The sequence below is a fragment of the Onychomys torridus genome, chromosome 8 (assembly GCF_903995425.1).
Source record: "Onychomys torridus chromosome 8, mOncTor1.1, whole genome shotgun sequence".
In the NCBI taxonomy this organism is placed as follows: domain Eukaryota; kingdom Metazoa; phylum Chordata; class Mammalia; order Rodentia; family Cricetidae; genus Onychomys; species Onychomys torridus.
This window is the reverse complement of record NC_050450.1, coordinates 46,369,547-46,395,938: the sequence shown is the minus strand read 5'-3', so window position 1 is coordinate 46,395,938 and position 26,392 is coordinate 46,369,547. Positions and strand designations below refer to the sequence as shown.

Here is a 26,392-nt window from a genome sequence, read left to right as displayed (position 1 = left end):
AACCCATACTTACATACAAAGTCATATTTTTATTTTGTGTGACATTTCAATCTTTGTTGTCTAAAGAGTAAACTGTGAAGTCGTTACAAAATAAGTCACACAGGAGAACAACTTTTAAGCTACACTTTTGTCATTTCAACACAGGGTTTTTCCTAGTTTCATGTCTGATCCTGTAGTAAAACACCCTGACAAAGAGCAACTAAATGGAGCAAGATTTTATTTTAGCGTACAACTCTAGGTTATAGTCCGCTATTGCAGAGGAGTCACAGCATCAGCTGGTTGACCCACATCCAGCTATGAATAGAGGAAATGGATGCCTCTTGCTTTCTCTTAGTCGCCTCTCAACACTTGTACAGTGCAGAAACTCAATTCATGAAATGGTGAAAATGTCTCACAGGTTTGCCCACGGGTCAACCCAATCCATGTAATTCCTAGTTGAGACTGTCTTCTCTGGTTATGTTACATCCCATCGAACTGACAAAACTAACCATCACACAGTCTCAGGTAGCCTATGCTGGCTAGGAATTGCGGAGGCAAGGGATGACTGAATTCTGATCGTCCTGCGTCCACTTGTGGTGTGCTTGGATTTTCAAGTCTGCGTACCACCAGTCCGTTTTATGTGGTGCTGGTAAATAAACTCCCGGCCTTGGCTAGTCTGCCAGCTGAGCTAATTCCCCAGCAGGTTTACGTTTGGGGATTGAGCCGCGTTTCTAGGCGTCCCAGGCTGCGTGCATCCGCGGGTTGGACGCCCTTGCTCTGCAGTGTTGGGAGCCTTCTCCACTCACCCTAGTCTCAACCTGAGGCAGCTGGCCAGCAGAACAGTTGTACCGCTGTCCCTGTTAGTGCTCTTGGGCAGATCATTAATCTATGGGGAAGATTAATCAAGATAGTGGACATCCGGTCTGGCCTCATCGTATAGGAAGACACTACCCTGGGAGCGGATTAGGGCGATTGGCCTCCCTCGGGTGACCTACTCGGGCCCTGACCCGTCTCCAGGTGGCCCTGGGGATGGCGCCCTTTCCTCTGAGTGGCAGGAAGGGGCCCACGTGTGGACATCCAATAGGGGAGGCAGGTTAGTTGAGCATAGCAGGAGGGTGACCCCATCGCCAGGTCGGCGATCTACGTGAACTTCCAACTCAGCCAGGTCAGGTCAATAGTGCGCTTGCGCGGGATCGTTGCACCAAGCAACCAGCCACAGCGAAGTGGTGACCCTGCGGGCAGAGCAGGCCAATCAGCACGCTGTCTTCTGGCCCCGCCCCACGCTGCACCCGCCCCTTCCTCCGCACGCCGAGCCCAGCACCGTCCGCAGGCGCGTTGAGGTGAGCGCGGCTCGGAGCGGCCCTCCGACCACTGGTGAGGGGGCACTGAGGGCCTCAAGGCCGGGCGGGCGGGGCCGCGACCCTCGACGGCCGCCGTCTCCCGTCAACCCGGGGTCGAGCGGCCGGACCGGAGGGCGACGGACGGCGCAGGCGCGGCGGGCCAGTGCGCCTGCGCAGGCCGCTTAGGACGGCGGTGCTGTCCGGCCGCGCGCCCGTGAAGTCGTCCGCCCGACGGAGCGGGTCACGGGCCGCCGACAGCCTCGGGCCTGCAGGGACGGCCTCGGGAGCCCCAGAGGAAGCGGGTGCTGCGCGCCGTGTTGCCATAGTGCCTCCGCGCCCCGCAGTTTCGCGTCACTCGGGGGTCACGGGCGCACGCCTGTGGCTAAGGAAGGGCCGCGTGCGCCTCCGCGGTGGGAAAGGGTTCTGGGGGCCGAACGGGAACGCCACAAAGGCAGCAATGGGATAGGATAGCAGTCGGCCGGTAGGCCCCCGAGTCAGGGTCGGCCTAAATAAGGACAGCCCTGAAGAGTTAAGTCGCGAGTGCCGCACGACTTGAGTTCTCAGGTTAATGACTGCTTTGACCTTTCTCTTTTCGTAGAAAACGATCATGGTTTCCTGAATTGAGTTATCCCAGGCTGTAGGTACAGGTAACCCAAGCCCTGTCCTCAAGGTCGCATAATTAGTCATGGGAGAAGCAGCATTTGGATGCTTGCCTTTCTGCTCCCTCCAAGCAGGTTTGTCAACATAAAACGAAACTCCCCAAAAGGTAACCTGAGATGTAGGCAGGCTACAGCAGAATTGGGGAGATACCTGCTGTAAGTTTTAGATGCTATGTGATTATAGTCTTAGCTTTCAGGTTAGTGGAAGCTAATGGTATAGTTAATGTCTTTCAAAGGCTGTTAGATACAGAGGTGAGAGATAAATGACTATTAAGGATGATTGGAGATGTCGGGGCAATGGTGGTGCATGCCTTTAATCCCAGTACTCTGGATCTCTGAGTCAGAGGTCAGCCTAGTCTACAGAGCGAATTTCAAGTGGAGGGGGGGGGGAGCCAAGATAAATTATCATCCCTACCAGTCTTTCAGCCTCAGAGTAACAGTTGGTTTTTTTGTTTGTTAAAAAACTAAAACCATAAGAAACAAGTTCCTGTATCATGTTACTAGCCACCGTGATCCAGGTAACAAATTGAGGACAGCTTTCAGCCACGTGAGACCTTGTCTCCAAAACCAGTCTGACCTAATGTAAAGGTAGCAGATGAGAAAAACCTGTAAGCAGAGGGGATGAGAAGACTCGTTTTAAGATGTATTCTTATTTATGTGTTTGGATATATATATGCATGAACTCTCTCCTGGAAGTCAGAAGAAAGCATCAAGTCCCCTGGAGCTACAGTTAAAGGCATGTGATCTACCCTATGTGGGTACTCAGAACCAACCAAAGTTTGCTCTTTTGTAAAGAAGAGCAGGCTCTCTTAAAATCACTGAGCCATCTTACCCATGCTATAGGTTTTAGATACTATCTGGTGACATACTTAGCTTCTAAGTTAGCAGAAGATAATAGTCTCCTAAATTGATAGATTCTAAAGGATCTTAGGTCAGATGCAGAGGTGGGTGACAAATAGCTGTTACAAGACCAAAGATGACACAAGATGATTTGGGCTCTCCATCTGCTGCATTCCAAGTCGTCATATTCATGCAAGTTCTACTCACTTTGCATATGTGTGGCTTTTCCAGGGAACTTCATAGGTTTCAATCCCAACTCAGTTATCCAGTGGAAAGTGGCAGGACCATAGAGAACAGATTTGGAAGACCTGGATACTAGACTAATACAGCTACTTGCCACAAAACACATTTTAGTCTGTATGTTGGTGATCCCTTAAGATTTGATCACCTTTTAATGTCATAATTGGATTTGTGTAAGTCATTTGAGTGATATTCACAGTAACAAGGCCTCATATTCTGGACTCATCCCACTGTTAATTGACACATGATTACACATCTTTTTTTTTTTACATGTTATTTATGTCCAATTCATTGATAGTCCCCGAGAAGGTACAAGAGAACTACTAGTCTCTTCTCTCTTGTTTCTAGCCTTCAGTTTTGCCCATTTGTTAGAGAAACAGAGGATAAGCTCTTGCTGTCTATATTTTTTCCCTACCTACATACTAATCTCTATCCTTCCCAGATCTAACAATGGGTTTGTGCTTGGATCATGATCAGACTTGGTTCTTGAGGCAGAAGCATGTGTCACTCCTGTTTTGCCAGCTCCTTGACTATGTCACTCTGCCGTAAACCTTTCTACTCACCGTATTGTCCATGAGGAATGGGGAACTGGCCTCTGCCTGATTTCAGGGGTCAAGGTCACAGAGCAGTGTCTCTCAGCTTCCTAGGGTAGGAAGAACCCAGCAGAAGAGTCACTTTCCCTGGAGAGAGCCACAGTCCACATTACTGCCCCTAGTTGCTGTGCCGTAATTTGAGTTCCATTTCCTGGGCCAGGGCCCTGAGATTAATGTAGCTGAATCTTGGGTGAAGTGTTATTCCTAATTATTATCAATAAAAATTCAGGAATCAGATATCAGGGTAAGAATCTGAAGGATCAGAGAAGCCACCAGGCCTCTCCTACCTGCTCTGGTCCTTCCTCCAAAACGGCTAAGATCCCTCTCTGCCCTGCCTTACTACTAGTACTTTCTGTCTACAGTCCTCCAAAACCTCTGTGGTTAATTTTGGTCATTTAGTGGCTATCTCTGCCCTCAGACTCCAAGCAACTTTGTCAGAACACTATTAGAATATCACAGAATTTTTCTCCTTTTTTTGTCTAAAAAAAACTAAATTAACATAGTAAAACTATATATAATAAGTACAATAACTATATACAAATATATACAGGTTAGAATTACATTAAAAATGTCTAGTCCATTTGAATTTGACAAATTCAGAGAATATGCTCCATTATTCTATTTTGGTGAGTCCAAAGTGTTGTACCTAATTTGCTTTCTATCCTAACTTGTATTACCAAACCAAAACTATCTTTTTATGTCTCAACTTTATACACTTTACACCTCTTTTGTCAGTTTCTTTTCTGAATTTGGTAATAAGAAAAACTATAACTATCTAGTCTTAACTACTGAACTGCATTTCTTTATTATCCTAAATAGTTTATAATAATAACTTTCAAGGACTAGAAATTTACATTTCTCCACCTAGCCATATCACTTCCTGTCTCAGCCTCTCTAGTGCTAGGATTAAAGGTGTGTGTGCCTCCTAAGTGCTAGGATTAAAGATATGTGCCACCATTGCCTGGCCTCTATGGCTAGCTAGTGGCTGGCCTTGCCCTCTGATCTTCAGGTAAGCTTTATTTGTTAGAACATTCACAAAATAACACCACAGCCTCCTAGTGGGCTGACACCTTGAACTTCAGTTGCTACCTGCTGCTCCTCATGGCCACTGGCAGTTCTTTTTGTAAACTGAAGTCTCTTGCTTTTGGGATATTTGTTAATTTCTCCCCCCAAAAAAAATTACTGCAAGCTCTTTGCCAGTGTTCGGTTTCATTCCATAATGAGGAAATTTCAGCATTAGTAAAATTCCTGCTAATTGATGAACTCTTAGTTTTCGTTTCAGAATCAACTCAGAAACCTTTACTTCACGGGTCTTTAATTTTTTACTCTGTGTGGTAAAAATATCTTTTCTAAGATACTCTCTTCTCTCTGCATTTGAATTCCAGGAGGGGAATGCATAGAAGGTAAAATAACCAGAATACAGTCAAGGAGTGGATCCAGATGATCCACATGTGCATCCTGTAATTTCTTTGCTACCAAAGCCAGTTCTCTCTCAGCCTCAGCTGATAATCTTCTTGGACTATTTAAGTCATTATTACCTTGTAAGGTTTGGAATAAATTACTTAGTTCTTGAGTTGTCAATCCAATTGTGGGCCATGGCCAGTTAATATCGCCCAGCAATTTTTGAAGATCATTAAGAGCTCATAATTGATTTCTCCTGATTTGTGCTTTCTGTGGTTGGGTTTTTTATAAACTTATCTTATATCCTAGGTAACTAATAGAATCTCCTCTTTGTACTGTTTCAGGAGCAACAAGGCAAAATTGTCTTTACTTCTTCATTTCATCTAAGGTATCTGCATCTGAATCAGCTAGTAAGATATCACCCATATAATGGTAAATTATAGGTTGAAGAAACAGCCATTTCTAGTGGCTGTTGTGCAAAATATTGACACAAGGTAGGACTATTTAACATTCCTTGTGGGAGAATTTTCCACAGATATCTTTTAGCAGGCTGGGAATTATTGTAAGTAGGTACTGTGAAGGCAAATGTTTCTGTCCTGATCTTGCAAAGATATAGTAAAAAAAAAAAAAAAGCAATCTTTTTTTTTTTTTTAATCTTAAAGACATCTTATGATGAAACAGATGTCTCTTTTTTTTGGATTGTTTGTTTTTTGTTTTTTAAGATTTATTTATTTATTATGTATATAGAAGAGGGCACCAGATCTCATTACAGATGGTTGTGAGCCACCATGTGGCTGCTGGGAATTGAACTCAGGACCTCCGGAAGAGCAGTCGGTACTTTTTAACCTCTGAGCCCTCTCTCCAGCCCAATTTTTTTTTAAAGATTTATTTATTTATTATTTATATAGTGTTCTGTCTGCATGTATGCCTGCAGGCCAGAAGAGGTTACCAGGTCTCATTATAGATGGTTGTGAGTCACCATGTGGGTGCTGGGAATTGGAACTCGGGACCTCTGAAGAGCAGCCTGTGCTCTTAACCCCTGAGCTCTTCAACTCAAATAAAGCAACCTTTTAAATTACTAACTATAATAGACTGTCCTTTAGGAAATAGAAAAAGAGGGGAATTCCAGGCTGTAAAGAGCCCATTGGCTAAATCACCTTATTCATAGCTCTTGGATCTGTTACCATTCTCCATTTTGCAGATTTCGTTTTAATAACAAATATAGGAGAATTACAAAGACTGGTGGATTCTTCAATATGTTGAGCATTTAGCTGTTCCTTTACCAACTTCTAAGGCCTGTAATTCTGATGTAAAAGGCCATTGTTCCACCCAGACAGGTTTATTATCAGTTACCCATTTTAAAGGTAGGGCTTTTGATACCTTTGAAAGATCAGCAGCCATTGTGCCTTATTTATGTACAATCTGAATGGTCAGTGACTATTCTTTATAATGCCTTTTAATATTTTCCCCAGAAACAGGTTAGTTTATGGTTTGTTTCTGAGACTGGAGGAATGTTAATCTGGGTATTCCATTGCTGTAACAGTCATGTCCCATAAATTCTTTGCTGTGTTAGCCACATATGGCTTTAACTTTCCTTGTCTTTCCAGCCCTATACATTCAACCCATCTTGTGCTTTGTTTTACTTGAGATAGAGTTCCAGTTCCTAAAAGCTGAACATTTACCTCCTGAAGTGGCCTATTTGGATGCCAAGATCTTGGTGCAATTGTTGTTACATTTGTCCCTGTGTCTGCCAAACTTTCAATTACAATGCCATTTATTCATGTTTTTAACATTGGTCTTTGCTCATTTATAGAAGTTTGCCAAAATATTTGCTTTATGGTTTCTCCTGAAAATTTTGTTTTATCTTCTAAAGCTGTTCTATCATTCAGAGCAGTATAGTTTTTCATAACAGGCATTAAGTCTTCTAGTTGCTCTCTGGAGGAATGACAGGGAATGACTGAACCACATTTGATACAGGGGACTTCAAGAGGCCCCTAATGGCAAAGGGTTTTATCTTGCCTGTCCTGTGTTGATCTGCATTTATTGGTCCAGTGTCAGCCTTTGCCACACCTTCTGCATATTCTAGAAGGCTAGAGCCTTCTGTTGAGAATCTCTATAGAAAAAAACATTGTTCCTAGGAACTTCTTGCCTGCAATCCCTTTTCGGATGACCTGGTTTACCACAATTAAAACATTTAACCTTTTGATTTTCCTTAAAGTTTTTAGAAGTCACTTCTCCTATATCCAAGTATCATCATAAGCATAAGATATCACTGTATTCAGTGATAATCAGCTGTATTTTCTAATCCATTCATCTGTGGATACTAATCTTGCCTTTTAAGGCCTGATCACCCTTTTACATTCTGAATTAGCAATTTCAAAAGAACTGTTCAATTAATATTCTTCTAACTTCTGGATCTGATGACATTCTATTTACAGCTGAAGTCAATCTTTATTTAAAAAAAACAAAACTGGTGAAGGCTTCTTTGGGGCCTTGTATAATTTTAGTAAATGGCTCAATTCTCTTTCCTGATTGTTCACTCTTATCCTAAGCATTCAAAGCTGCTGTACAGCACAGGGATAAATGTAACCTGTCTTTACACATCAGCATAATGGCCCTCCCCAAGGATTTGATCTTAGGAAATCTCATAACCTTTAACCCTTCCTTGCTATTTGATGGCCCTAGCTTCATCTCTCCACCATGTAGTCCACTGTAACTGAAGACCAGATTCCAATATTGCTGTAGCTAAATCCTTCCAGTCTTAAGGAATAATTCTGTTCCAAGTGGACCATGAATTTAACATCTGCTACACAAAAGGTGAATGCGTACCATGAAACTATTGCTTCCTTAAATCTCTTCAATCTAACATTGCTATAGGTTCCCAGTTAACTTCTGAATAGCCTTGGGGGTGCCTATCATTTGGTGTTCATTCTTGAATGATAACTGGATAAATTAAGGTTATTTTCTAATAACCTTGGTCCGCTCCTCTTCTGTTTCATGATGCCAGAGTATCGTAACTTCTGCTTTAAACTCCTCTGTCGCTGTGTGAATATTTTTCTTAATTCCATTAGTCTGTCTTTATAGAGACTTTATCTTATCGGTAAATTTTTTGTATTTGGCACTGATATCAAACAACTTTTTAGGAATAAAATAAGAATCGCTAAAGTGATAATTGACATTATGTCAATCCCAGCTAAGTTAATTAATTATTCCTTCATTTAATTGTTCAATTTTCAGACCATTCATTGTGGAACTATACAGAGACCTAACTCCATGCATCATAATGTTTCCCATTTTTATCTTTGGGGGAAAATACCTCTTCTCTCCTTTTTAAATTTTTTTTATAACCATTTCCACCCTTTAAGAATTCCCAGGTGTCTCCCCAGTTCTGCGGACGGTGACAGTGAAGTGTGAGGCTGGCTCAAGCTGTGTAGCATACCTGAACACAGGCAGTCCATAACTTGGCTGAGTGCAGCTGCAGCTGCTTCCACATAGTTGTGAGCTGAGAGTATGTGGTAATTGCAACAATAGAAGCCAGAGCTGGTGTCCAGGCAGCTGACCTAGTGTGACAGTAGTCACCTGAGGAGGGGGTCCAGGAGAAGCCCTCAACCCATGGGGAAAGGAGTCAAGGAGCCAGCATCTCAAAGGCGAACACAGGGGAACTTGTGGAAGCAGTACATGTGACGGGCAGGGAATGAGAGCACAGAGCTGCCTGAAGCCAGAGCCAGCTGGTAGTGGGCTGCTAACTCCAGCAGCATTTGGAGCCCAGGCACCTGTGGAGTACGGGGCCTATGGAGACTGTTGTAGACAGTTGTTAAAGTTTTTTTGTGTGTGTATGAAATGCTAGGGATTGCATACCAGGGCCTTATGCATACGATATAACAACCTAGTTAGATCTCTATCCCTAAACCTTGTTGATGAGATTTTCCATATCACTTTCATGCTAAAACTTTTAATAAGTGCATTTGAGCATCATAACACTTTCAAATGCCTTGTAGCTACATGCAGCTCTTAGAAAGCACAGCTCTGAGCAGTTACCCTGAGCTTCATTCGTATACTTAAACTCTGGCTTCGAGATAGATATCATCTATGACTCCTAACTTGGATCTCTCAGCCTACCCCCAAAGTATATTGGTATGGCAGAACAAACCTAGGGAAACTCTCCATTCTGACTGGATTTGTACAGTGGACTGTTAATAAATGTACTAAATTGTGATTAATTTTCATACTCCTCACTTGCAGTTATAAGGTATGCTTGAAAGATACTAAAATAGTATTCAGCAGATAGGACTTGTTGCTCATCCTATGTAATTACCCTTTTACCATTTTTACAAAGCAAAACATATTTGTTATATAACACTTCAAGACTCACCTCAGCTGGCAGGAAGACAGCCACCCCCACCTGATATAGTTTCACTCAGTCTTGGACTAGCCAGCCAGGGTCCTCAAGGCCTGCCTTGCAGTGCTGGGCAGGTGGGCTTCATTATGATAAAGAAATAAGTGGTTGAGAAATGATGGAGATAGGGAAGCAGAATGGTTCATACACTGTGGAAAGATGCAGAAAGGAAGAAATAACGATGGTGAAGAGTGGGCAGATGTTTGAGGCCTGCTTGCTACCTGGGGCCATGGTGAAGACAGTGAGGAGTAATCTGAGGGGGCACATCTGCTCAGCACCCAGGGCCATGGTGATGTCCAGGCCGGGCTGCTGCCAATGGTCGTGTCTGGGTCCCCAGTCTTACAGAAGCCAGGGTCAGTGTTGATGTCCATAGCCCTGTTGCCATTGAGTAACATGTTGATTCCAGTGGGCTGGGCCACCTGGAGCAGTGTTTAGGTCCATAGGCCACGTTGTCACTGGGACCGTGCCAATCTGGGTGGCCTTTACCACCACCTAGGGTCATGGTGACAACTAGACTTCAGGTGCTGCCAAGGACCATGTCTGGATCCATGTTCCTACCACAGCCGAGGTCTGTAGGGATGTCCATGGCCCATGTTCCCACCTATGGTATACAGGGGCCATGCTGCTGCCAGAGCCATCCTGATCTGAGTGGCTGGGGCTACCACTTGGAGCTAGGATGTCAACCAGGCCTAGCTGCTTCCTGGAGCCATGTCTAGGTCCATGGCCCAGCTACAGCTGGGGTCTGTTGAAGTCTGTGACCTAGGTTGCCACTTGGGCCTACACAGTGCCTTTGGCTTCATTGGAGTTGGGGACCACGTCACAGCAGGGGCCATACAGATATAGGTGGCCTGTGTTGTCCCCCAGGGCCATAGTGTCATCTGGTTCCAGGCTACTGCTGAGGGCCATGTCTGGGTCTATGTCCCTACTGCAACCAGGGTCTGTGCTGATGTCCGATGCTCCCCATCAAAGGCCATGCAGACACCTGAGATCAAGGGCCTTGTTGGTGTCTATGGGCCATACTGCCTCTGGGGCAGTGGTAACATCCAGACCCAGCTGCTGCCAAAGACCATGTTAGGATCTGTGGTCCTACCTCGGCTGTGGTCTATCCTGAAGTCCAGGTCCTGTAATGCCACCAAAGGTCACATAGAGGCCCAGGGATGAGGCCACAACCTGAGGCCTTGGTGGTGTCTGGCGGCCACCTGAGTGGCCATTCCTTCCACCCAGAGCCAGGATGTTGATATCTGTGGCCTGTGTCGCCTCAGGAGGGCTTAGGGACTGTTTGAGATGAAATCAGAGGGCCATGCTGAGCCAGCCCCACCCTTCAGTGGCCATGGAAAAGTTAGCCTTGCCCCTCGCTGGACACTACAAGAGAGCACTTGGGAGAGATGGCCCACACCCCTCACCCAAGACAGGTGGCCCCAGTGACCCAGACTGACTAGCTCAGTTACCACCCAGGCCCACAGCTGGGCTTTGGGTTGGCCTACCCTAGCATCTACCCCATTTAGGACCTGCTGGAGCTTGTGGAAGGACTGACCCTGTGGGATGACAGCCACAGGGTCTCCAAGAACATTGCTAGTAAAGCTGATGGGACAGGGGTATACTACGGCACGTCGAAGCCCCCAGTGCCACCAGGATGGACGAAGAGAGATTGGAGAGGCAGGAAAAAGGAAAAGAAAGAAGTTCTTCTGTTTCATTTCTGCTGTTGTTTACGCTTACTTTGTTTTTTCTTTTGTGGGGGGGTGCAGCAGGTGTAAGAAGATGTGGAGGAACTAGGAGGTGAGCAGAATTGGGGTGCATGGTGCGATAAAGAAGCTAAAAATAAATTTTAAAAAAGACTCACTCTCAGATCAGTGATATTTAGATGATTTCTAAGTGTTCTAAGCATTATGATTTTTTTTACAGGTTTCTACCCCAGGAACTTTGGCTCATGTAATGGGATGAGGTAAGGAAGAGATGTGAAAGGGCCAGGCAGCAAGCTTACAACCTCCACTCGTGTCTGTTACACTGAAGAGATGGAATGTTGGGTTTTTTCTTCATCTGCCTTTTGTATGCATGTATGTGTTGTGCATTTAGGTTTCTTTCCTTGGACATGTTCCCTGGGAAGCACTGGCCTAGGAGAGGATGAGCTCCCAGAAGCATGGACTGAGAGATACCAGCCTCTCAGAGTCAGAGTACTACTCTTGGACATTTGAAACCAGGCACTGGATTTTAGTTTCATGAAGCCAAATATTCCTTTAAATGACCAGCACTTGGGAGGTGGAGGCAGGCCAGCCAAGGTAACATAATGAGACCCTAGCTCAAAAATAAAATCAAGAGGTGGCTCAGCAGTTAAGAGTACATACTGCTCTTTCATGAGATCCAAGTTGTTTCCAGCACCCACTTCAAATGTCTCAGAACTACCTGTCACTCCAGTTCCAGAAGATCTGATACCCTCTTCTAGTCTCTGTGGGTACCTGCACTCTCGTGCATATATCCTTACATAGACACATGCATACACATAAAAATGAGATAAATATTTAAGTTTAAAATAGAAGCAAGACCCCTGGAGGATTCAGAGTTAACTACTCTGAAGTCTGCTCTGTGGCTGCAAAAGTGCTTTTCAGGGTTTAAAAACCATCTTTGAGGTGTCTGGGGTCTAGACTAGAACGGGGAACCTACATGAAGTGAAGTGGTATCTCAGGTAAGATGAGTAGCAAATGATGCTTGTGGCGCTAGTCTTTGGTTTTGGTTTTTAAGATTTATGTATCTATTATGTGTACAGTGCTCTGCCTGCATGTATGCCTGCACACCAGAAGAGGGCACCAGATCTCACTACAGATAGTTGTGAGTCACCATGTTGGTGCTGGGAATTAAACCTAGGACCTCTGGAAGGGTAGCCAGTGCTATTAACTGCTGAGCCATCTCTCCAACCTATTTTGATGTTTTAAAAATAACTAAGAAATACCTTCCTCCTCCTGGGTATGGTGATACACCCTTTTAATCCCAGCACTGGGAAAGCAGAGGCAGGTGGTTCTCTGGGCGTTGTGGTGCATCCCTGAAATCCCATCACTCTGGAGGCAGAGGCAGGTTCAGTCATCTCTGTAAGTTTGAGGACAGCCTGGTCTACATATCAGGACAGCCAGAAGTACACAGACAGACCATGCCTCAAAAGTCATAAAAAAAGAAAAAAAAAAAGTCCTTCCTTCAGAAAAAAGACACAAGAACAAAAAGAACATCCCTGGTGATACTTCCACCCATCATGGAGAACCTGCAGATACTGAGTTCTCCCAGGTGTGCTGTTGGCCAAGCATCATCTGCTTGACTCCACTTACATACAGATGTAGAGGCCCAGTCAGGGTTTCTTTCAAGCCAGCCCTTCTGGGCGTTAAGGATAGATTTCCGTTTCCCACAAGAAAATGACTGTTGGCCATTTTGTTTGCTTTTCTTCAGTGATCAAAGAGCGCTCTTAACTAGAGTTGTGTGGTGCTCCATTCCTATAAAAACAGGCTGGCTGACCGCTCACCTGGTTGACTTTACTAGTGACTACTCCCTCAAGTGAGGTATGATCCTTAGGTCACTATGGCTGTGTCACCCATTGAATTGGCAACTGTCCAAACCTATTTTCTGGTAGATAGGGGCTAGCCACCCCCACACCTGGGATGCATTAGGAAGTGACCAAGGAGGGATGCCAGGCAATGAGAACTCCCTAGGAGCTTAAATCACCAGAAAACAGGTTGGACACTTTCTCTCTCCAACAATGTTGAGTGTTCCTAGTTCTGGCAAGGAACTCCACACACTCCTTGGAATTCTAACTGCTTGTTTTCTGGACAGCTGTGATCTGCCCCTCTTGCCTTTCCAAGCATTACAGAGAAACCCTTCTGAATTTCTGGGTCTCATGGCTTTTCTCCCTTGAGAACTAGACTAGTTAATATGTTACAAGCCTAGAGAGTTCAAGGTGCTTTTTTGTGTCCCCAGCCAGAGTTGTTGCAGCCAGTGCTGAACTCAGGGTGACCTCCCTGCAGGGATCACAATGATGAGTCCAGCTGCTGCCTGCCGTTGGAACAGCAGGGACATCTGCTCTTGAAAGAAGAAACCCAAGAATCTGCAGACCAGTTTTCAAGGCCACAGCCTTTTCCCCTCTGGTACTTTCCAGACCTTAAAACTAGAAATTACTGACTGGGAAAGGTGGACATCATGTTCACAGCGCCTGGCGTGGCGGCGGTGGGGGGAAGGCCTTATTCCTGCAGTGAGTGTGGCAAAAGCTTTCGGTACAGTGCAGTGCTGCTGCGCCACGAACGTGCCCATGGTGGTGACAAACGTTTCCGCTGTCTAGAGTGTGGTGAACGCTGTGCTCGAGCCTCAGACTTGCGTGCACACAGGCGGACCCATGCTGGCCAGACCCTCTACGTCTGCAGTGAGTGTGGCCAGAGCTTCAGTCACAACAGCCTGCTGGACCTACACTTGGGGACACACCGAAGGCGTAGTAGCCACACCCGCCCTTGCCGCCTCTGTGGCCGTCGCTTCCCTCACATCCCTGCACTACTGCTGCATCGGGTCCGTCAGCACCCACCTGAGAAGCCCCACCGCTGCCCTCTGTGTGCCCGCTCCTTTCGGCAGAGTGCTCTTCCTTTTCATCTGGCACGGGTGCACCCCCCAGAGACCACCACTGCCACTGCTCCTTCCCCCAGCCCGCTGCACCACTGTACACAGTGCCCACGGGCCTTCCATAGCAGTGCTGGGCTGCGGAACCATTCCCGCATCCACGTCGTCCTCAGCCTCAGCGACCCTGGCGCCGAGGCCCACCAATGTGGTGTGTGTGGTAAGAGTTTCAGCAAGAGTTCCACGCTCACACGACACCTCCAGAGGCACTCCGGGGAGAAGCCCTACAAGTGCCCTGAGTGTGGCAAGGGCTTCCTGGAGAGTGCCACGCTGGTACGGCACCAGCGAACGCACACTGGAGAAAAGCCATATGCATGTAGCGACTGCGGTCGCTGCTTTAGCGAGAGCTCCACACTGCTGCGCCATCAGCGCAGCCACCAGGGTGAACGGCCCCACGTGTGCCCTACTTGCGGCAAGGGCTTTGGACAGCGATATGACCTTGTGGTGCACCAGCGCAGCCACACGGGGGAGAGGCCTTTCCCATGCCCAGAGTGCGGCCGGGGCTTCACAGACCGCTCAGACCTCACCAAACACCTGCGCACACACACTGGGGAAAAGCCTTATCACTGTGAGCTGTGTGGCAAGCGATTCACCTGCATCTCCAACCTCAATGTGCATTTACGCAATCATGCCGGCCATAAACCACATAAGTGCCCAGAGTGTGGCAAGTCCTTCAGTGTTGCTTCCAAGCTTGCACTGCACAGAAAAACACACCTAGGTGAGAGGACAGCAGAGTGCACGGAGTGTGGCAAATTCTTTAGCCATGGCCGATCTCTGTCACAGCACCAGCGTTCCCATAGACGTGCTAGAGCAGCTGCAATAGCAGCCACTACCACCACTGCTGTAGTCACTGAGGTGACAGTAGGTCCTCCCCTTGCCCTCACAGGGCCAACCCAACAGGAGAGATCAGGGCTCTTAGTGTCTCCATTTCAGGAAACTTGCTAAGAGGGCCCCATAAGGTGGCTGGAGGAAAAGGGCAGTTCAGATGGTTTGGAAACCAGACCTACTACTGTTGCATTGTTGCTAGGTACTCACCTAGGTTGCCTTGTCTAAACCAAGATCCCTAACAGCTCTTCCATCATCCATCCTTGTATTCCCTAGCTCAAAGTCCCAGGAGTCAAGGTACCAGTACCACAGCCCTATGCAAGACAGACCAGGTGTTTGTGTTCTATTGCTCCCACTCTGCTCTCCTTTGTTGGTGTTGGGCCTGAGCTCTTCTTTCTTGGCTCTTCAGGCAATGTATTTGGTCAATTAGGTCTCTTGTTTCTTATCTGCCTATTAATCTCTACTGCTTTCTCTTGCTTGAGACGTAGTTGCAGAGGTGAAACATAGGCCATATGGAAGGGTGGAATGGCTCCCTTCACTAAAGGACCAAGATCTGTAGCAAATTACCCCCAGCAAGAAGAGGGAAAACACAAAAGTAGGCAGTCATCAGCCTGGCCATCCACATATGCCCTTTTACAAGATGCCTCTTAGGGCCAGCAAAATGGTTCAGCAGGTAAAGGCACCAGCTAACAACCTGAATTTGATCCCTTGAACCCACACATGTACCATCCATGGCACATGTGCACACACAAAGAACTAATCCTCCCCTCCCCTGACAAATGGCTCTTAGGACAATTTTCTCTAGCCAGGTAAGAAATGTTTGCCTTAGGATACAGCCCAAGACTGTAAAGTCCATAAAGCCCAGTGACACCATGTGAAACAGAATGTTCTTTCCAGATGAAGCTTCAAGGCATGAGGAAACATTCCTAGGAGTCCTGAACAAGGGCAGGATGTAAAGCCTGGAGTTGGTCAATGACTGCTTATAGCTGGTAAAATTGCTATTTGTTTCGGTTTGTGACACCAAGAACCCCTATGTCAAAATGAGTTCCAAGTTCTCATCCCTTTTGGTGGTGGTTTCTTCATTGCTGTGACAAATGCCTGAGAAAATCAACTTAAAGATTTATTTTGGCTCGTGGTTTCAGTAGTGTCATTCCGTTGTCAGCTGGTTCCACTTCTGTGAGCTTGAAGCAAAGCCAAAAGGCATGGGAGGCCACCCACTTCAGGGCAAGGAAATATGGGAAGTATACAGGAACAAGATTACCCTTCAAGGCATTTCCCCAGGACTGTGGCCTCACTACCTAATAGGCCTTCAGCTATGAACTTATCAAAGGACTAACTCCTTGACAAGTCATGATCTACAGTCCAGTTACCTGTCAAAAACCCATCCACTATTAACTAGTTCAGCCGTTTTGCTGCAGGGCTTGGTTCTACACCAGAAGGCCAGACTGCATGGCCCACCACAGGCAAATGCTAGACAAGAGAAGGTCATCTGTCTGCCTCCTGGACCAGCCTGCTCCTAGACCAAGGCAGATGTTATACTCTACAGGAAAGGTCTAGAAAGAAGTTGAGCTTGTGAGCAAGGTTGTCTTATACTACATTCTGGCATAGCTAACATCCTGTTGTCAAAAGATTCCCAGATTGTTAAGTCTGTAGCACCAAAGCATATGTTCTGCCTACACTTGTATAAAATACCATTTATTGTGTCCTTGAGGAAGGCTAAAACAAGGTATCTGGAGCCCAGTTGTGCCATACCTTTAACTTCACTCCTAATACCTAGTTCCTGGGGACCACCGTCTGACTTCTCTCTGCATCCCTAGGGTCTACCACGCCAGGTTGTGAAGAACTGGCTGTTGAGGGGGCAAGATTAGAGTCAGAAGAGGAAAATAGGCCAGCCCCCTCAGGAGATTGCAAGGGTTCAGTGGCAGAGACGCTGGGACTAGACTCAAAAAAGCCAGGTGACTCGTGTGCAGGGAGCAGAGTTGGGTGGCTTTTGCTGCAGTGAGCTGCCACACTGTCTGGCTTCTCAAAGCGTTTGCCACAAAATTCACAGGGAAAGCGCAGGGCAGCTGCCGTCTCTGCATGCTTGCGTCGGTGCCAGTTTAGAGAGGCCTTCTGACGGCAAGTGAACCCACATATCTCACACCTGCAGCCAGAAACAGGAAGAAGCCTTGGTCCACCTTCACCTCCCTGGAGGTTCTGCTGCCCACTTCCTGGCTGCCAGATACCAGCTCCCTCCCTGGCCCCTGGCACTCACTGTAGGGGCTTCTCTCCTGTGTGGATTCGTCTGTGGATGACAAGGTTGCTGCTAGTGCGGAAAGAGCGAGCACAGAATTCACAGATGTAGTCCCGGGTATCTGTAGGCACACAAGGAACATTCAGTCATCTTCAGGCTTTAGCCCACCATCCCCAACAGAAGGTGAGTACTGGGGCTCAGGAGTTTTGGGTCCTCGTAAGCATCTGGACATTCTGTACCTGACTGGTCCTGAAAACTAAGTGAGATAGGCATCTAAAATTACACTCACGTCTCCTTAAGTCCCTAGCTCCAACTGTCTCCTAGGACACAGGCAGCTGGGTGGTGGTGGTGCACACCTTTAATCCCAGCACTGGGGAGGCAGAGCCAGGCGGATCTCTGTGAGTTCGAGGCCAGCCTGGACTACCAAGTGAGTTCCAGGAAAGGCGCAAGGCTACACAAGGAAACCCTGTCTCCAAAAAAACAAGAACAAAAAAACAAAAAAAAAAAACTAAAGGAAATGACAAGATTTTGGGGATTTAGCTCAGTGGTAGACCGCTTGCCTAGCAAGCGCAAGGCCCTGGGTTCAATCCTCAGCTCCACATACCAAAAAAAAAAAAAAAAAAAAAAGACACAGTCATACCTCCCCTGTCTGGGGCCTTGGGCTGCATCTTTGTGGAAGGAGTAAAGAATAGGGAGCTGGATGGAGCCTTGTGTGGATAGGAAGTACCAAGTAGCAACCACATACAAGCCTGGAGTCCAAAGTTGGGGTTTCAGTCCAAGCTTCAAGGATACCCCTAAAACCAGAAATCCTGCCACTCCCAGTACCTGGCAAGTAGCCAGTCTTCCTTTTACTGAACCTACTAACTCCAACAGCACTTGCTGTCACCATCATTACTGATCAACAGCTCTCAAGCTGCCTCTCCTATGCCACTAAAGCTAAATGCCTACAGCAGAAACACTGTCCTTGCTTCTTGTGGTGCCCTTCAGGCTGTCTCAGCCCTCTGGAGACCTGGCCATCCTCACACCACAAGCTTTGGCTTCAAGTCCTCTACTCCATCTGCTATCTTACCCCTGTCTCCTCATCACTTCATCCTCCACTCTGCTCAGACATCACCATGCACCATACCACCTCAAACATTTCAAGCATCCTGGCTCCAACCAGATCTTCCTGCCTTGTCTAGTGTGGCAGTCTGATGATTCCAGGCCACCATTCATTGACCCTACTACCTTTTCACAGCCCCTTCCCCTCTCAGCCCCATTTTCATAGCTGTCTTTATGGCTGTCTTTCACATTACCAATCTGTCCTGTCCCTTAGTAGTACTTGGTTGGTGAAAGTCCAACTCAGGCCAACCTAACCCCTGGTCTCTGTAAGATGGAGCATGAATACTCAACCTTCCCCATGGTCTTTCCTCTCATTGATGGGCTCTGCCATGGTCACTGCCCAGAATCCTGAAGAGCATCATCTGCTCTCTCCAACACTCCTGGTGCCATTCTTTGCCCCCCAAATCCAGCAGTTATTTAGTACCCCCTGCCCATATATATAACTATGTAGATGCCTTCACATGTCTCTCAGAATTCACCTCTTCTCATCAAAGTCAGTAAGCCTTCCTTTCCCACTCTGCACCTTAAGCTTTTAGCCTTCTGTATGAGACCTCACTCCTCTGCTCATCTGCATAGCAGAACTCCAGCATCTCCCACTTCCTCAGCCCTGCTTGCCTTGAACACACTCCACTCTGTCATCCCCAGAGTAGTCTTGTCACACTGTCCTATTATCTAGTCCCCTCTCCTTCCTTGGCCTGCAGCTTTTGTCAACCTGTTCTTCCTCCTTCCTGGAGCAGTTTCTGCACTTGCTTTCTCAAGTGCCACTTTCTTTGCGTCCCGTGTATGTGTGTGTGTGTGTGTGTCTGTGTGTGTGTGTGTGTGTGTGTACGTCCGTGTGTGTGTGTGTCCCGCTGTGCCCTCGGCCTACCCTCTGAAGGCAGGTGTACCATGTACCTCCCTCCCTTTCTGCAGGCACACTACCCATGCTCATGACAGATTTCTGCTCACGTTAAAAATCCCATACTCACATCTTGACATCTAATTAACATGTATTAACTCAGATTCCTACCCACCAGCCCCTTCCTTGCTTTCAGGGGCTCATCACCATTTACGCAGCTGCCCAGGCTGGTATTGTCTCTCTCCCTGCCGGTCCCACCTGTGGCTTACCCATCCTTCTCTTACCCCCTTTGCACTCTCATAGGCGCCTCAGCCACTGCTCACCAGCTAGATGGCAAACCCAGGCCATCACCATCAGTGTATACCCACCTCTACTCATCTACAATCTCTGATCCTCCACATAGCTGCTACAGCCATCAGTCAGCTATCTTACTACCTTGGAAGACCTCACAATGGTCTCATCCCAAAGTAGAAGCCACATGATCCGTACTATGGCCTTGGATGCCTCCTCCCCATTCCTGGAACACATAGATTCTTCCCACATGTGCTGCTCTGTGTTCGCTCACGTCTAACTGCAAGGCTTTGACTACAGAAGCAGCTGCCTTTCCTGCTCTCCACCCTCCCCTTCTCTCCCATGTCTTCATGGCCCTGCATGACTAACCATTTCACGAGGGTCAGGCTCCTCAGAACCTAGTAACAATCTCAAGCAGGCAGGGGCTAATAAGGCACACAGGGACTAAGGGATTCAGCCCTCCCTCCCCAGGGGAGCTGAGGGCTTCCAGCACTCACCACTGTGCAGCTTCACATGTTCCTTCAGATGCTTTTTAAAGTTGAAGGACTTCCCACAAGCTGGCTCGGGGCAGCAGAATGACTTCTGGTGGATGTGCTGGTACTTCTTGTGGTGCTAAGAATGGGTGACGGATGAGAGAGAAGAGGCAAGATCACGGCTGCCTCCCCAGGGAGACTGACTTGAGCAGGGTGAGCAGGCAGGCTCCTCTTCCACCCTTGTTTCCCCACCACAGTTCTGTCATTGTCTGGGCCACCATCCTGTCCCACCCCCATGCCCTCAGCAGCACAACTAACCTCCCACTCTGACCACTAACTGCCCTCACCTGTCCCCTCTGGATGCCCACCAACTCACTTCCTTACACACCATCATTGCAATGTCTACAGAGGTCCCTGTACAAAATGCCATTCCAAGTGACACTTGTGGTTTATCCTACCTTGTCTGTCAGGGACAGAAATGTAGTTGAAGTGAATATGATGACCCACAATAGTATGTGCTGCAGTCCCTGGCTACTGCTATTTATACATTACCATTGTTAGGTTTTCTCCTAAATCTGCTTTGGAAATACACAGGCCTCATAGGCTCTCAAAGTAGAGCACTATTGAGGGAAAAGGGTTCTTTTGGGTTTTCTTGTTTGTTTTTCTATTTTCTTTTTTCAGTTTGGGTTTCTGATCCAGGACCTGGCATATGACAGCCAGGTACTCTACCATGGAGTTACACTACCATCTGGCAGATGGTGCTTTGAACTAAACTTCCCAATGAGCAAGTCCTTCTTATGTGATCTAGTCACATCCTAGGTCATGCATTCTTGGATGCCTCTTGCATTCTAATCCTGTGTTCCCATAGTTAATGGCAGCAGTTGCTGCAGTCTCCTACATAAAAGGCTAACCTGCAGATGTCCTTCTCAGATCCATCCTGTCCACCTACACCTCACCATCTCTCTGGCCCTCCCTATACTTGGGGCCAGAGGCTCTTACCAACTGGAGCACTGGCCTTACCCTCTACACCAAAAGCTGTGTATGCTGCCTTGCACATGCTAAACAATTGCATTACAACTAAGCTATATTTATACCACAGCCTAGGGGTGCCTTCCCCTGTCCCCATCCCCAACCCCAGTGGTCACACAAGCCTCAACTTGTGTCCCTCACATTCAAATACTGCCGGTTGGAGAAGATCCTTCCACAGCCAGGGAAGTCACAGGGCATCAGCTCTCTTTTGGCAGCTTTCCTGTGGGGAGAATGGGAGAACTCTTGTCTACTCTACCTTACTCCTGACTCCCCAGAGTCCCATGGCCCCAGTCCTACCTAATTCTCCTGAGCCCAATCTGAGCAGTGTCCTCATCCCAGGTTGGGTTTGGAGCAGACTGGGCCTGACTCCCAGGACTGTGGGTAGCAAAGAAGTAGCCAAGGGCCTCAAGAGTGACACATTCCAGGACATCCCTGCCCTCTCTGTCTCAGCCATCAGGTTACCTGTCCAGAGATTCGGTCATTTGCAGCTCTACAGAGGCCTGGGGGGTTCTGCTGAGTTCCAGCTGCACCTCAGCATCTGATGTCAGCACAGCTGTGGAACCCAAAGAGGCAAGAACAGCACAAGGGGTGGGGAAAGTTGCAGGTGCTGGCGGGATCTCTCCCTCCTTAGGTGTGTGAGTAACAGGGGATGGAGGCGGCTTAGGGACATCTGGTTCACTGCTGGAAAGAGAAGCAGGAGGAGAGGGCATTATCCCTCTGAGCAATCAGTCCTAACCAAGTCCTACCCCTAAATGGGAAAAAATCCCAACTCCCACAGCAGGCTCTCACGCTCTCAGCATCCCTCAGAGCCTGACTTCATCCCTCTTCCACATTTCCCAATTCAAAGCCTACAGTTCACTTTCCCCAACATCTGCCCTGCCCACCCTACATGTCCATCCCTCCAGCTGACACATCTCTGAATTAAAGGTGCTAGCTGCCTCCCCCTTTCTCAATCTGTTCAGCATCCTCCCTCAATCCCAACTGGCTCATCTGGGGAGGAGCTGTAGGTCCATGGGCTGGCATCACTGAGCAGCTCTTCATCCTCATCCTCATCCTCTTCTTCCACATCCTGTTCCTCTCCTGGGGGTGGGAAGGTCTCCAATGGGGATTCTACTCCCCTGCAAGCTCAAGAAAGACAATCCTGAGAAACTGCCACACACCCCACCCCACCCCCCAGTGCAGGTCTGTCCCGTCCCTCACCTCCCATTCTCACCTGGACAGCCTGGTTTCTTGAGTTCTTTTATGCTGCTCACATTCCAAACCTGTTAGCAGACGCAGGTCATAAGAGAAGGAGGCCTGTGCTCAAAGATTGAGAACAGTTTCTTCCCAGTGGTAACCTGGTTTACTAGGTGGTACTTTCTACAAATGCATTCTCTTTTAAACCTTATTCCTAGTTTCTGTCAAAGTTAGTATACCATCACACTACAGCTTTGCTTCCTACACCTAACAATGCATGTGAGGACAGACTTCCTTGTTAGCATAAAAGGGTCATTATTAGTAACTCCAGCACTTGGGAGGTAGAGGACCAGGACTTCAAGGCTACTTGGCTACATGAGACCCTATGTCAACCAATAGATTAATTAACAAATAAGACAATCATCTTTATAAACCAGTTCTAAGCTAAAGAACACTGGAAAGCTCTTTTCTTTCTCCACAACCCTTTTTTTTTCTACTCACCTTCAGGCTCCTGCTTCCTCCTGGCCTCTGAGCACCAGGTTCTCTCAGTTGTGTGTGTAAGGGGGTGCTGCTTAGGCACCTCTGAAGGTGTAGGAATCAAAGAAGGTTCCCAGGAGAATGTGTGGCCTGCTGAGCACTCCCACACAAGCTCCCCATCTCCACCTCCAGGCCCCCGAAGCCCAGGCACTAGGCTGCACTCCCGGCTGTGTCTATGAGACAGGAGCACCAGGTACTGCAGACCCTTGTGTGGCAGCGGCTCTGGACCTGAAGGTAAGATGATGCAGTCATGCAAGGCTGGAAACCCCTCTCTCTCAGAAAGCCACTCAGAGCATCCTAATCCTCTAAAGCCCATAAAAATAACCTCATTCCAAATCTTGCTTATCATTTTTAAAGTGTTCTTTTTTAAAAATACCTTATTTTTAATTATCTTTATGTGTGTGTGGGGGGGGAGGTTGCACATGAATACAGATGTTCCTGGAAGCCAGAGGTGTTTGATCTCCCTGCAGCTGTAGTTACAGGCAGTTGTCAGCCCCCTGCCATGAGTGCTGGAAATATACCTGGGTCCTCTGCCAGAGCAGCACCCGCTCTTAACCACTCAAGCATTTCTCCAGTTCCTGGAGAGTTTGGGTATTGTTTGGTTTTTGCTCTTGTTGTTTTGGTTTGGCCTAGACACACGCCCCAAGGTCCTGAGACAAAGCTCCCTTCCCAAAGGCTGCTGTGCCAGGCTATTTAAGGCTCGTCCTCTTCCCAAACACATGAAAGGCCTCTGATCCTTCTCTTGGCGCCTAAGTTTCTGGGAGCCGCCACTACCTGTTCCCATCTTTTACCTACCTGCACAGAGGACACATCCTGAAGAAGTGTACCTGCCAAAGAAGAGCTTGAGGTCAGCTCAGAACCCAGGAAGCCAACCACCCTCACTCGGGCACTCACACACTTAGGGGCTAACCCTACGGACCTCCCATTCGCTGGGCTGTGAGGGGAGGGGCAGCCTGCCCTGCCCAAAAAGACGTCGGAGGCTATAGGAACAAGTTGGGGCCTCTGCCTAGGTGCCCACCCCAGTCCCTCCTGGCCCCTAACCGGTCCAACAGGAACTTGGCGAGCTGTGAATGCAGGGAGAAGCCCAGCCGCTCCTTGAGGAGGCACCACTGCTCCATGTGGCCGCCCAGGCGGATGCGGCACTTGCTGCGGCGCGCGTCCAGCTGCCTACGCTTCTCCCGCCGCCGACGGGATGCATCTGCCACCGGAGAGGCCATGCGCGCCCGGGCCTGTGGGAGGACGTAGTGCCGTCGGGGCATGCCGGGCAGACACAGCCTCAGCTCCAGATGCACTGACTGGGAACCAGACCACACAGCTTCCAAAGCACTCGAGGCTCTCGGATCCAGCCACCTACTCTTAGAGCCAGGGTGGGCACTCCGGGTACGGAAGTCACAGGCAGGGGCAAGAGACCTCCACTGGGAAACTTATCCTCCTTGTCCATGGGTGGTGGGGTCTGCGTGCAGCCGCGCCTCGGCCTCTTCACTGCTTTCAATGCAGGGGAGGCCCACCCAGCACTGCCTGGGCACCAGGCTGGCCCACGCCAGGGTCTTACCTGCGCACCCCAACCCGCCTTCGCCTAGACTGCGCGTGCGCCTCCCGGTCCCGCGTGCTCCCTCCGAGAGCCGCGGGAAGACCGGGGCCCACCGCGCGCGCGCCGCTGCTGTTTCTCCTTTAAGAAGAAACCGTCCCCCTTGGCGTCCGACGCAGCAGCCCGGACTTGCAGCGGGAGGCCAGGGGCCTGCGCCTGCGCTCCGTGCGCCCCACGCACAGCCTGCCGGGAATTGTAGTTAGCCCTAGTACTGTATGATTGTCAGGGGATCCTACTGTAAATGCTCCTTTCTCTACTAGCATCTCTGCCTCTTAATTGCCACCAAACACACGCGAGCTGCAGTATCCGTCGCCAGAAGTCAACTAGAGCCCTTTGTGAAGCGCTAGACCACCCTCCAAGCTGCAGCCCATAACCTGCTACTATCAACATTCCTTCAGGAAGTGACCCAGATTCTATGCAGACTTTCACTTCGCGTTATCTACAAATGGCTCTGATGGAGTTATTTCCATCAAGCAAACGCAACGGGGCTTTCCAAGGTCAATTTTTTTTTGTTTTTATTTTTTGTTTTGCTTGAGACAAAGTTTCATGTTGTCTAGGCTGTTCTCCAACTTCCTATGTAGCCAAGGTGACTTTGAACTCCTGCCTCTACATCTGAAGTGCAGGATTACAGGCCTGCACCTCTGCGTTGCTAAATGAAGTGCCCATCCTGCTTCCTCTCTGCCCTAGACTGCAGGAGACTTTTAACTCTCCCTCCTCTGCTACTGCGTTCCTTTCACTTTCTCCTCAGCTCCGCTCTCTGACTTCACCTACTCCTGGTCTCCCCCCTCCTCGCTGGCTTTTCTTCTCCTTTGGATCCTTCTGTTACCAAAGGATGGAGTGTTCCAGGCTCAGGCCCTGGCAAGCCTCTGTTTTAGATATGCTCTTTGGGGGTGATCTAATCAGGCCACCCATTGATGGCCCCGGGTTTATGTTTCTGGCTACCCTCTTTGGATTCCAGACTCCTTTGACTGCCTAGTTGGCCTTCCATGATTAACTGAGTTAATACACTTCATGCTTACAAAGAATGTAGGGTAGTGCCTGATACAATAGCAACCATGATCAGCTGCAGGAGTGAGCTCAAACCTCACTCCAAGCCACCTGCACTATTGACTGCTTTTCTATGGCAAATCACTACAAACTTGACAGCTCACAGCTGCAGAAATTCACTCCTTACAGTTTTGGAGGTCAGAAGGCCAGCACCAAAGTGCTGACAGGGCCACATGTCAAGTGAGAGCCCGAGGGGAGAATTTTCTCCTCGCCTTCTGTATCTTCAGCATCCCCTGACTTCCAACCATGTCTCTTCAGTTTTGTACTCCAAGGTCACATGGCCTCCTTTTAGGGCAAGCTTTCCTTTGTCTCTTCCAAACACAGAATCCACTTGGGTAACCCATCTCAATGCTTCAAACAATTCTCTGCGAAGTGTTTGCTACTGAAAGCAGTTTTCACGGATTCCGGTAGTTAGAACATGGATGTTTGGGGAGACTTGTTTCGGTGTACAAGACCCTCATTGTAGACTGTGAGGTAGCTCATCGAGGAAAGTCTGGAGGCCTCAGTTTAATCCCTAGAACCTACATAAGAGTAACAGGGGAAAATGGACTCCACAAAGTTGTCCTCAGGCCTCCACAGACATGAGCCATAGCACACGTGCCCACACATGTTACATACATACAAAACATTAGTTTTTATTTCCAAAGATGATCACCACATGTGGTGATGCACACCTTAATCCAAGCACCTAGGAGGTGGAGGTAAATGGCTCTCTGTGAGTTGCAGGCCAGCCTGATCTAACATATCAAGTTCTAGACCAACCAGAGCTATAGAGTGACACCCTGTCTCCAAAAATGTTAAAGGACTGTCTTCGTGGAGCAGGAAGAGTGACTTGGGAGTTCAAAGTGCTCTTGCAGAAGACCAGAGTTGGCCCCATGCACTCATCAGACAGATCACTACCACTCATAGCTAGCTCAGGAGCCCCAACACTCTCTTCTGGTCTCTGAGGGCACCAGCACTTCTGTCCACAAACCCACACCCAGACACATACCCATACAATGTTTTGTTTGTTTTTAAAGATTTATTTATTATGTATACAGCATGTATGACTGCAGGACAGAAGAGGGCACCAGATATCGTTACAGATGGTTGTGAGCCACCATGTGGTTGCTGGGAATTGAACTCAGGACCTCTGGAAGAGCAGTCAGTGCTCTTAACATCTTAGCCA

General features: G+C 48.0%; 2 protein-coding genes across 5 annotated transcripts; one reads left to right on the top strand and one right to left on the bottom strand.

Annotated features, from left to right (window-relative positions):
- Positions 1-1,260: 1,260 nt before the first annotated feature.
- Znf672 (zinc finger protein 672) lies at positions 1,261-16,039 on the top strand. 3 transcript variants are annotated; one of them, XM_036194907.1, is made up of 3 exons: positions 1,261-1,319; positions 11,351-11,390; positions 13,403-16,039. In XM_036194907.1, exon 3 carries the CDS (start codon positions 13,622-13,624, stop codon positions 15,029-15,031), a length of 1,410 nt encoding a protein of 469 aa, XP_036050800.1. In that variant the 5' UTR covers positions 1,261-1,319; positions 11,351-11,390; positions 13,403-13,621; the 3' UTR covers positions 15,032-16,039. The 3 variants fall into 3 exon arrangements, with proteins under 3 accessions (XP_036050800.1, XP_036050801.1, XP_036050802.1); XM_036194908.1 differs by having other exon boundaries at positions 1,294-1,353; XM_036194909.1 differs by lacking the exon at positions 1,261-1,319 and adding an exon at positions 1,370-1,883.
- Znf692 (zinc finger protein 692) lies at positions 16,019-24,330 on the bottom strand. 2 transcript variants are annotated; one of them, XM_036194905.1, is made up of 12 exons: positions 24,142-24,330; positions 23,631-23,818; positions 23,385-23,416; positions 22,554-22,817; positions 22,090-22,138; positions 21,863-21,994; positions 21,339-21,557; positions 21,174-21,251; positions 21,018-21,096; positions 19,872-19,986; positions 17,166-17,265; positions 16,019-17,054 (listed from the first exon to the last, which is right to left on the bottom strand). In XM_036194905.1, the coding sequence occupies exons 2-12, from the start codon at positions 23,804-23,806 to the stop codon at positions 16,685-16,687; spliced, it is 1,614 nt and encodes a 537-aa protein (XP_036050798.1). In that variant the 5' UTR covers positions 23,807-23,818; positions 24,142-24,330; the 3' UTR covers positions 16,019-16,684. The 2 variants fall into 2 exon arrangements, with proteins under 2 accessions (XP_036050798.1, XP_036050799.1); XM_036194906.1 differs by having other exon boundaries at positions 21,339-21,554.
- Positions 24,331-26,392: the final 2,062 nt, after the last annotated feature.

What these genes read in the sequence shown, in the direction of transcription:
- Znf672 (XM_036194907.1), top strand. Translation starts at nt 13,622, where the DNA reads ATGTTCACAGCGCCTGGCGTGGCGGCGGTGGGGGGAAGGCCTTATTCC.
- Znf692 (XM_036194905.1), bottom strand. Translation starts at nt 23,806, where the DNA reads ATGGCCTCTCCGGTGGCAGATGCATCCCGTCGGCGGCGGGAGAAGCGT. An exon ending in CAAGAAACCAGGCTGTCCAG is followed by an intron (nt 21,995 to 22,089) that starts GTGAGAATGGGA and finishes TTGAGCTTGCAG; the next exon opens with GGGAGTAGAATCCCCATTGG. An exon ending in ACATGTGAAGCTGCACAGTG is followed by an intron (nt 17,266 to 19,871) that starts GTGAGTGCTGGA and finishes GTGTGCCTACAG; the next exon opens with ATACCCGGGACTACATCTGT.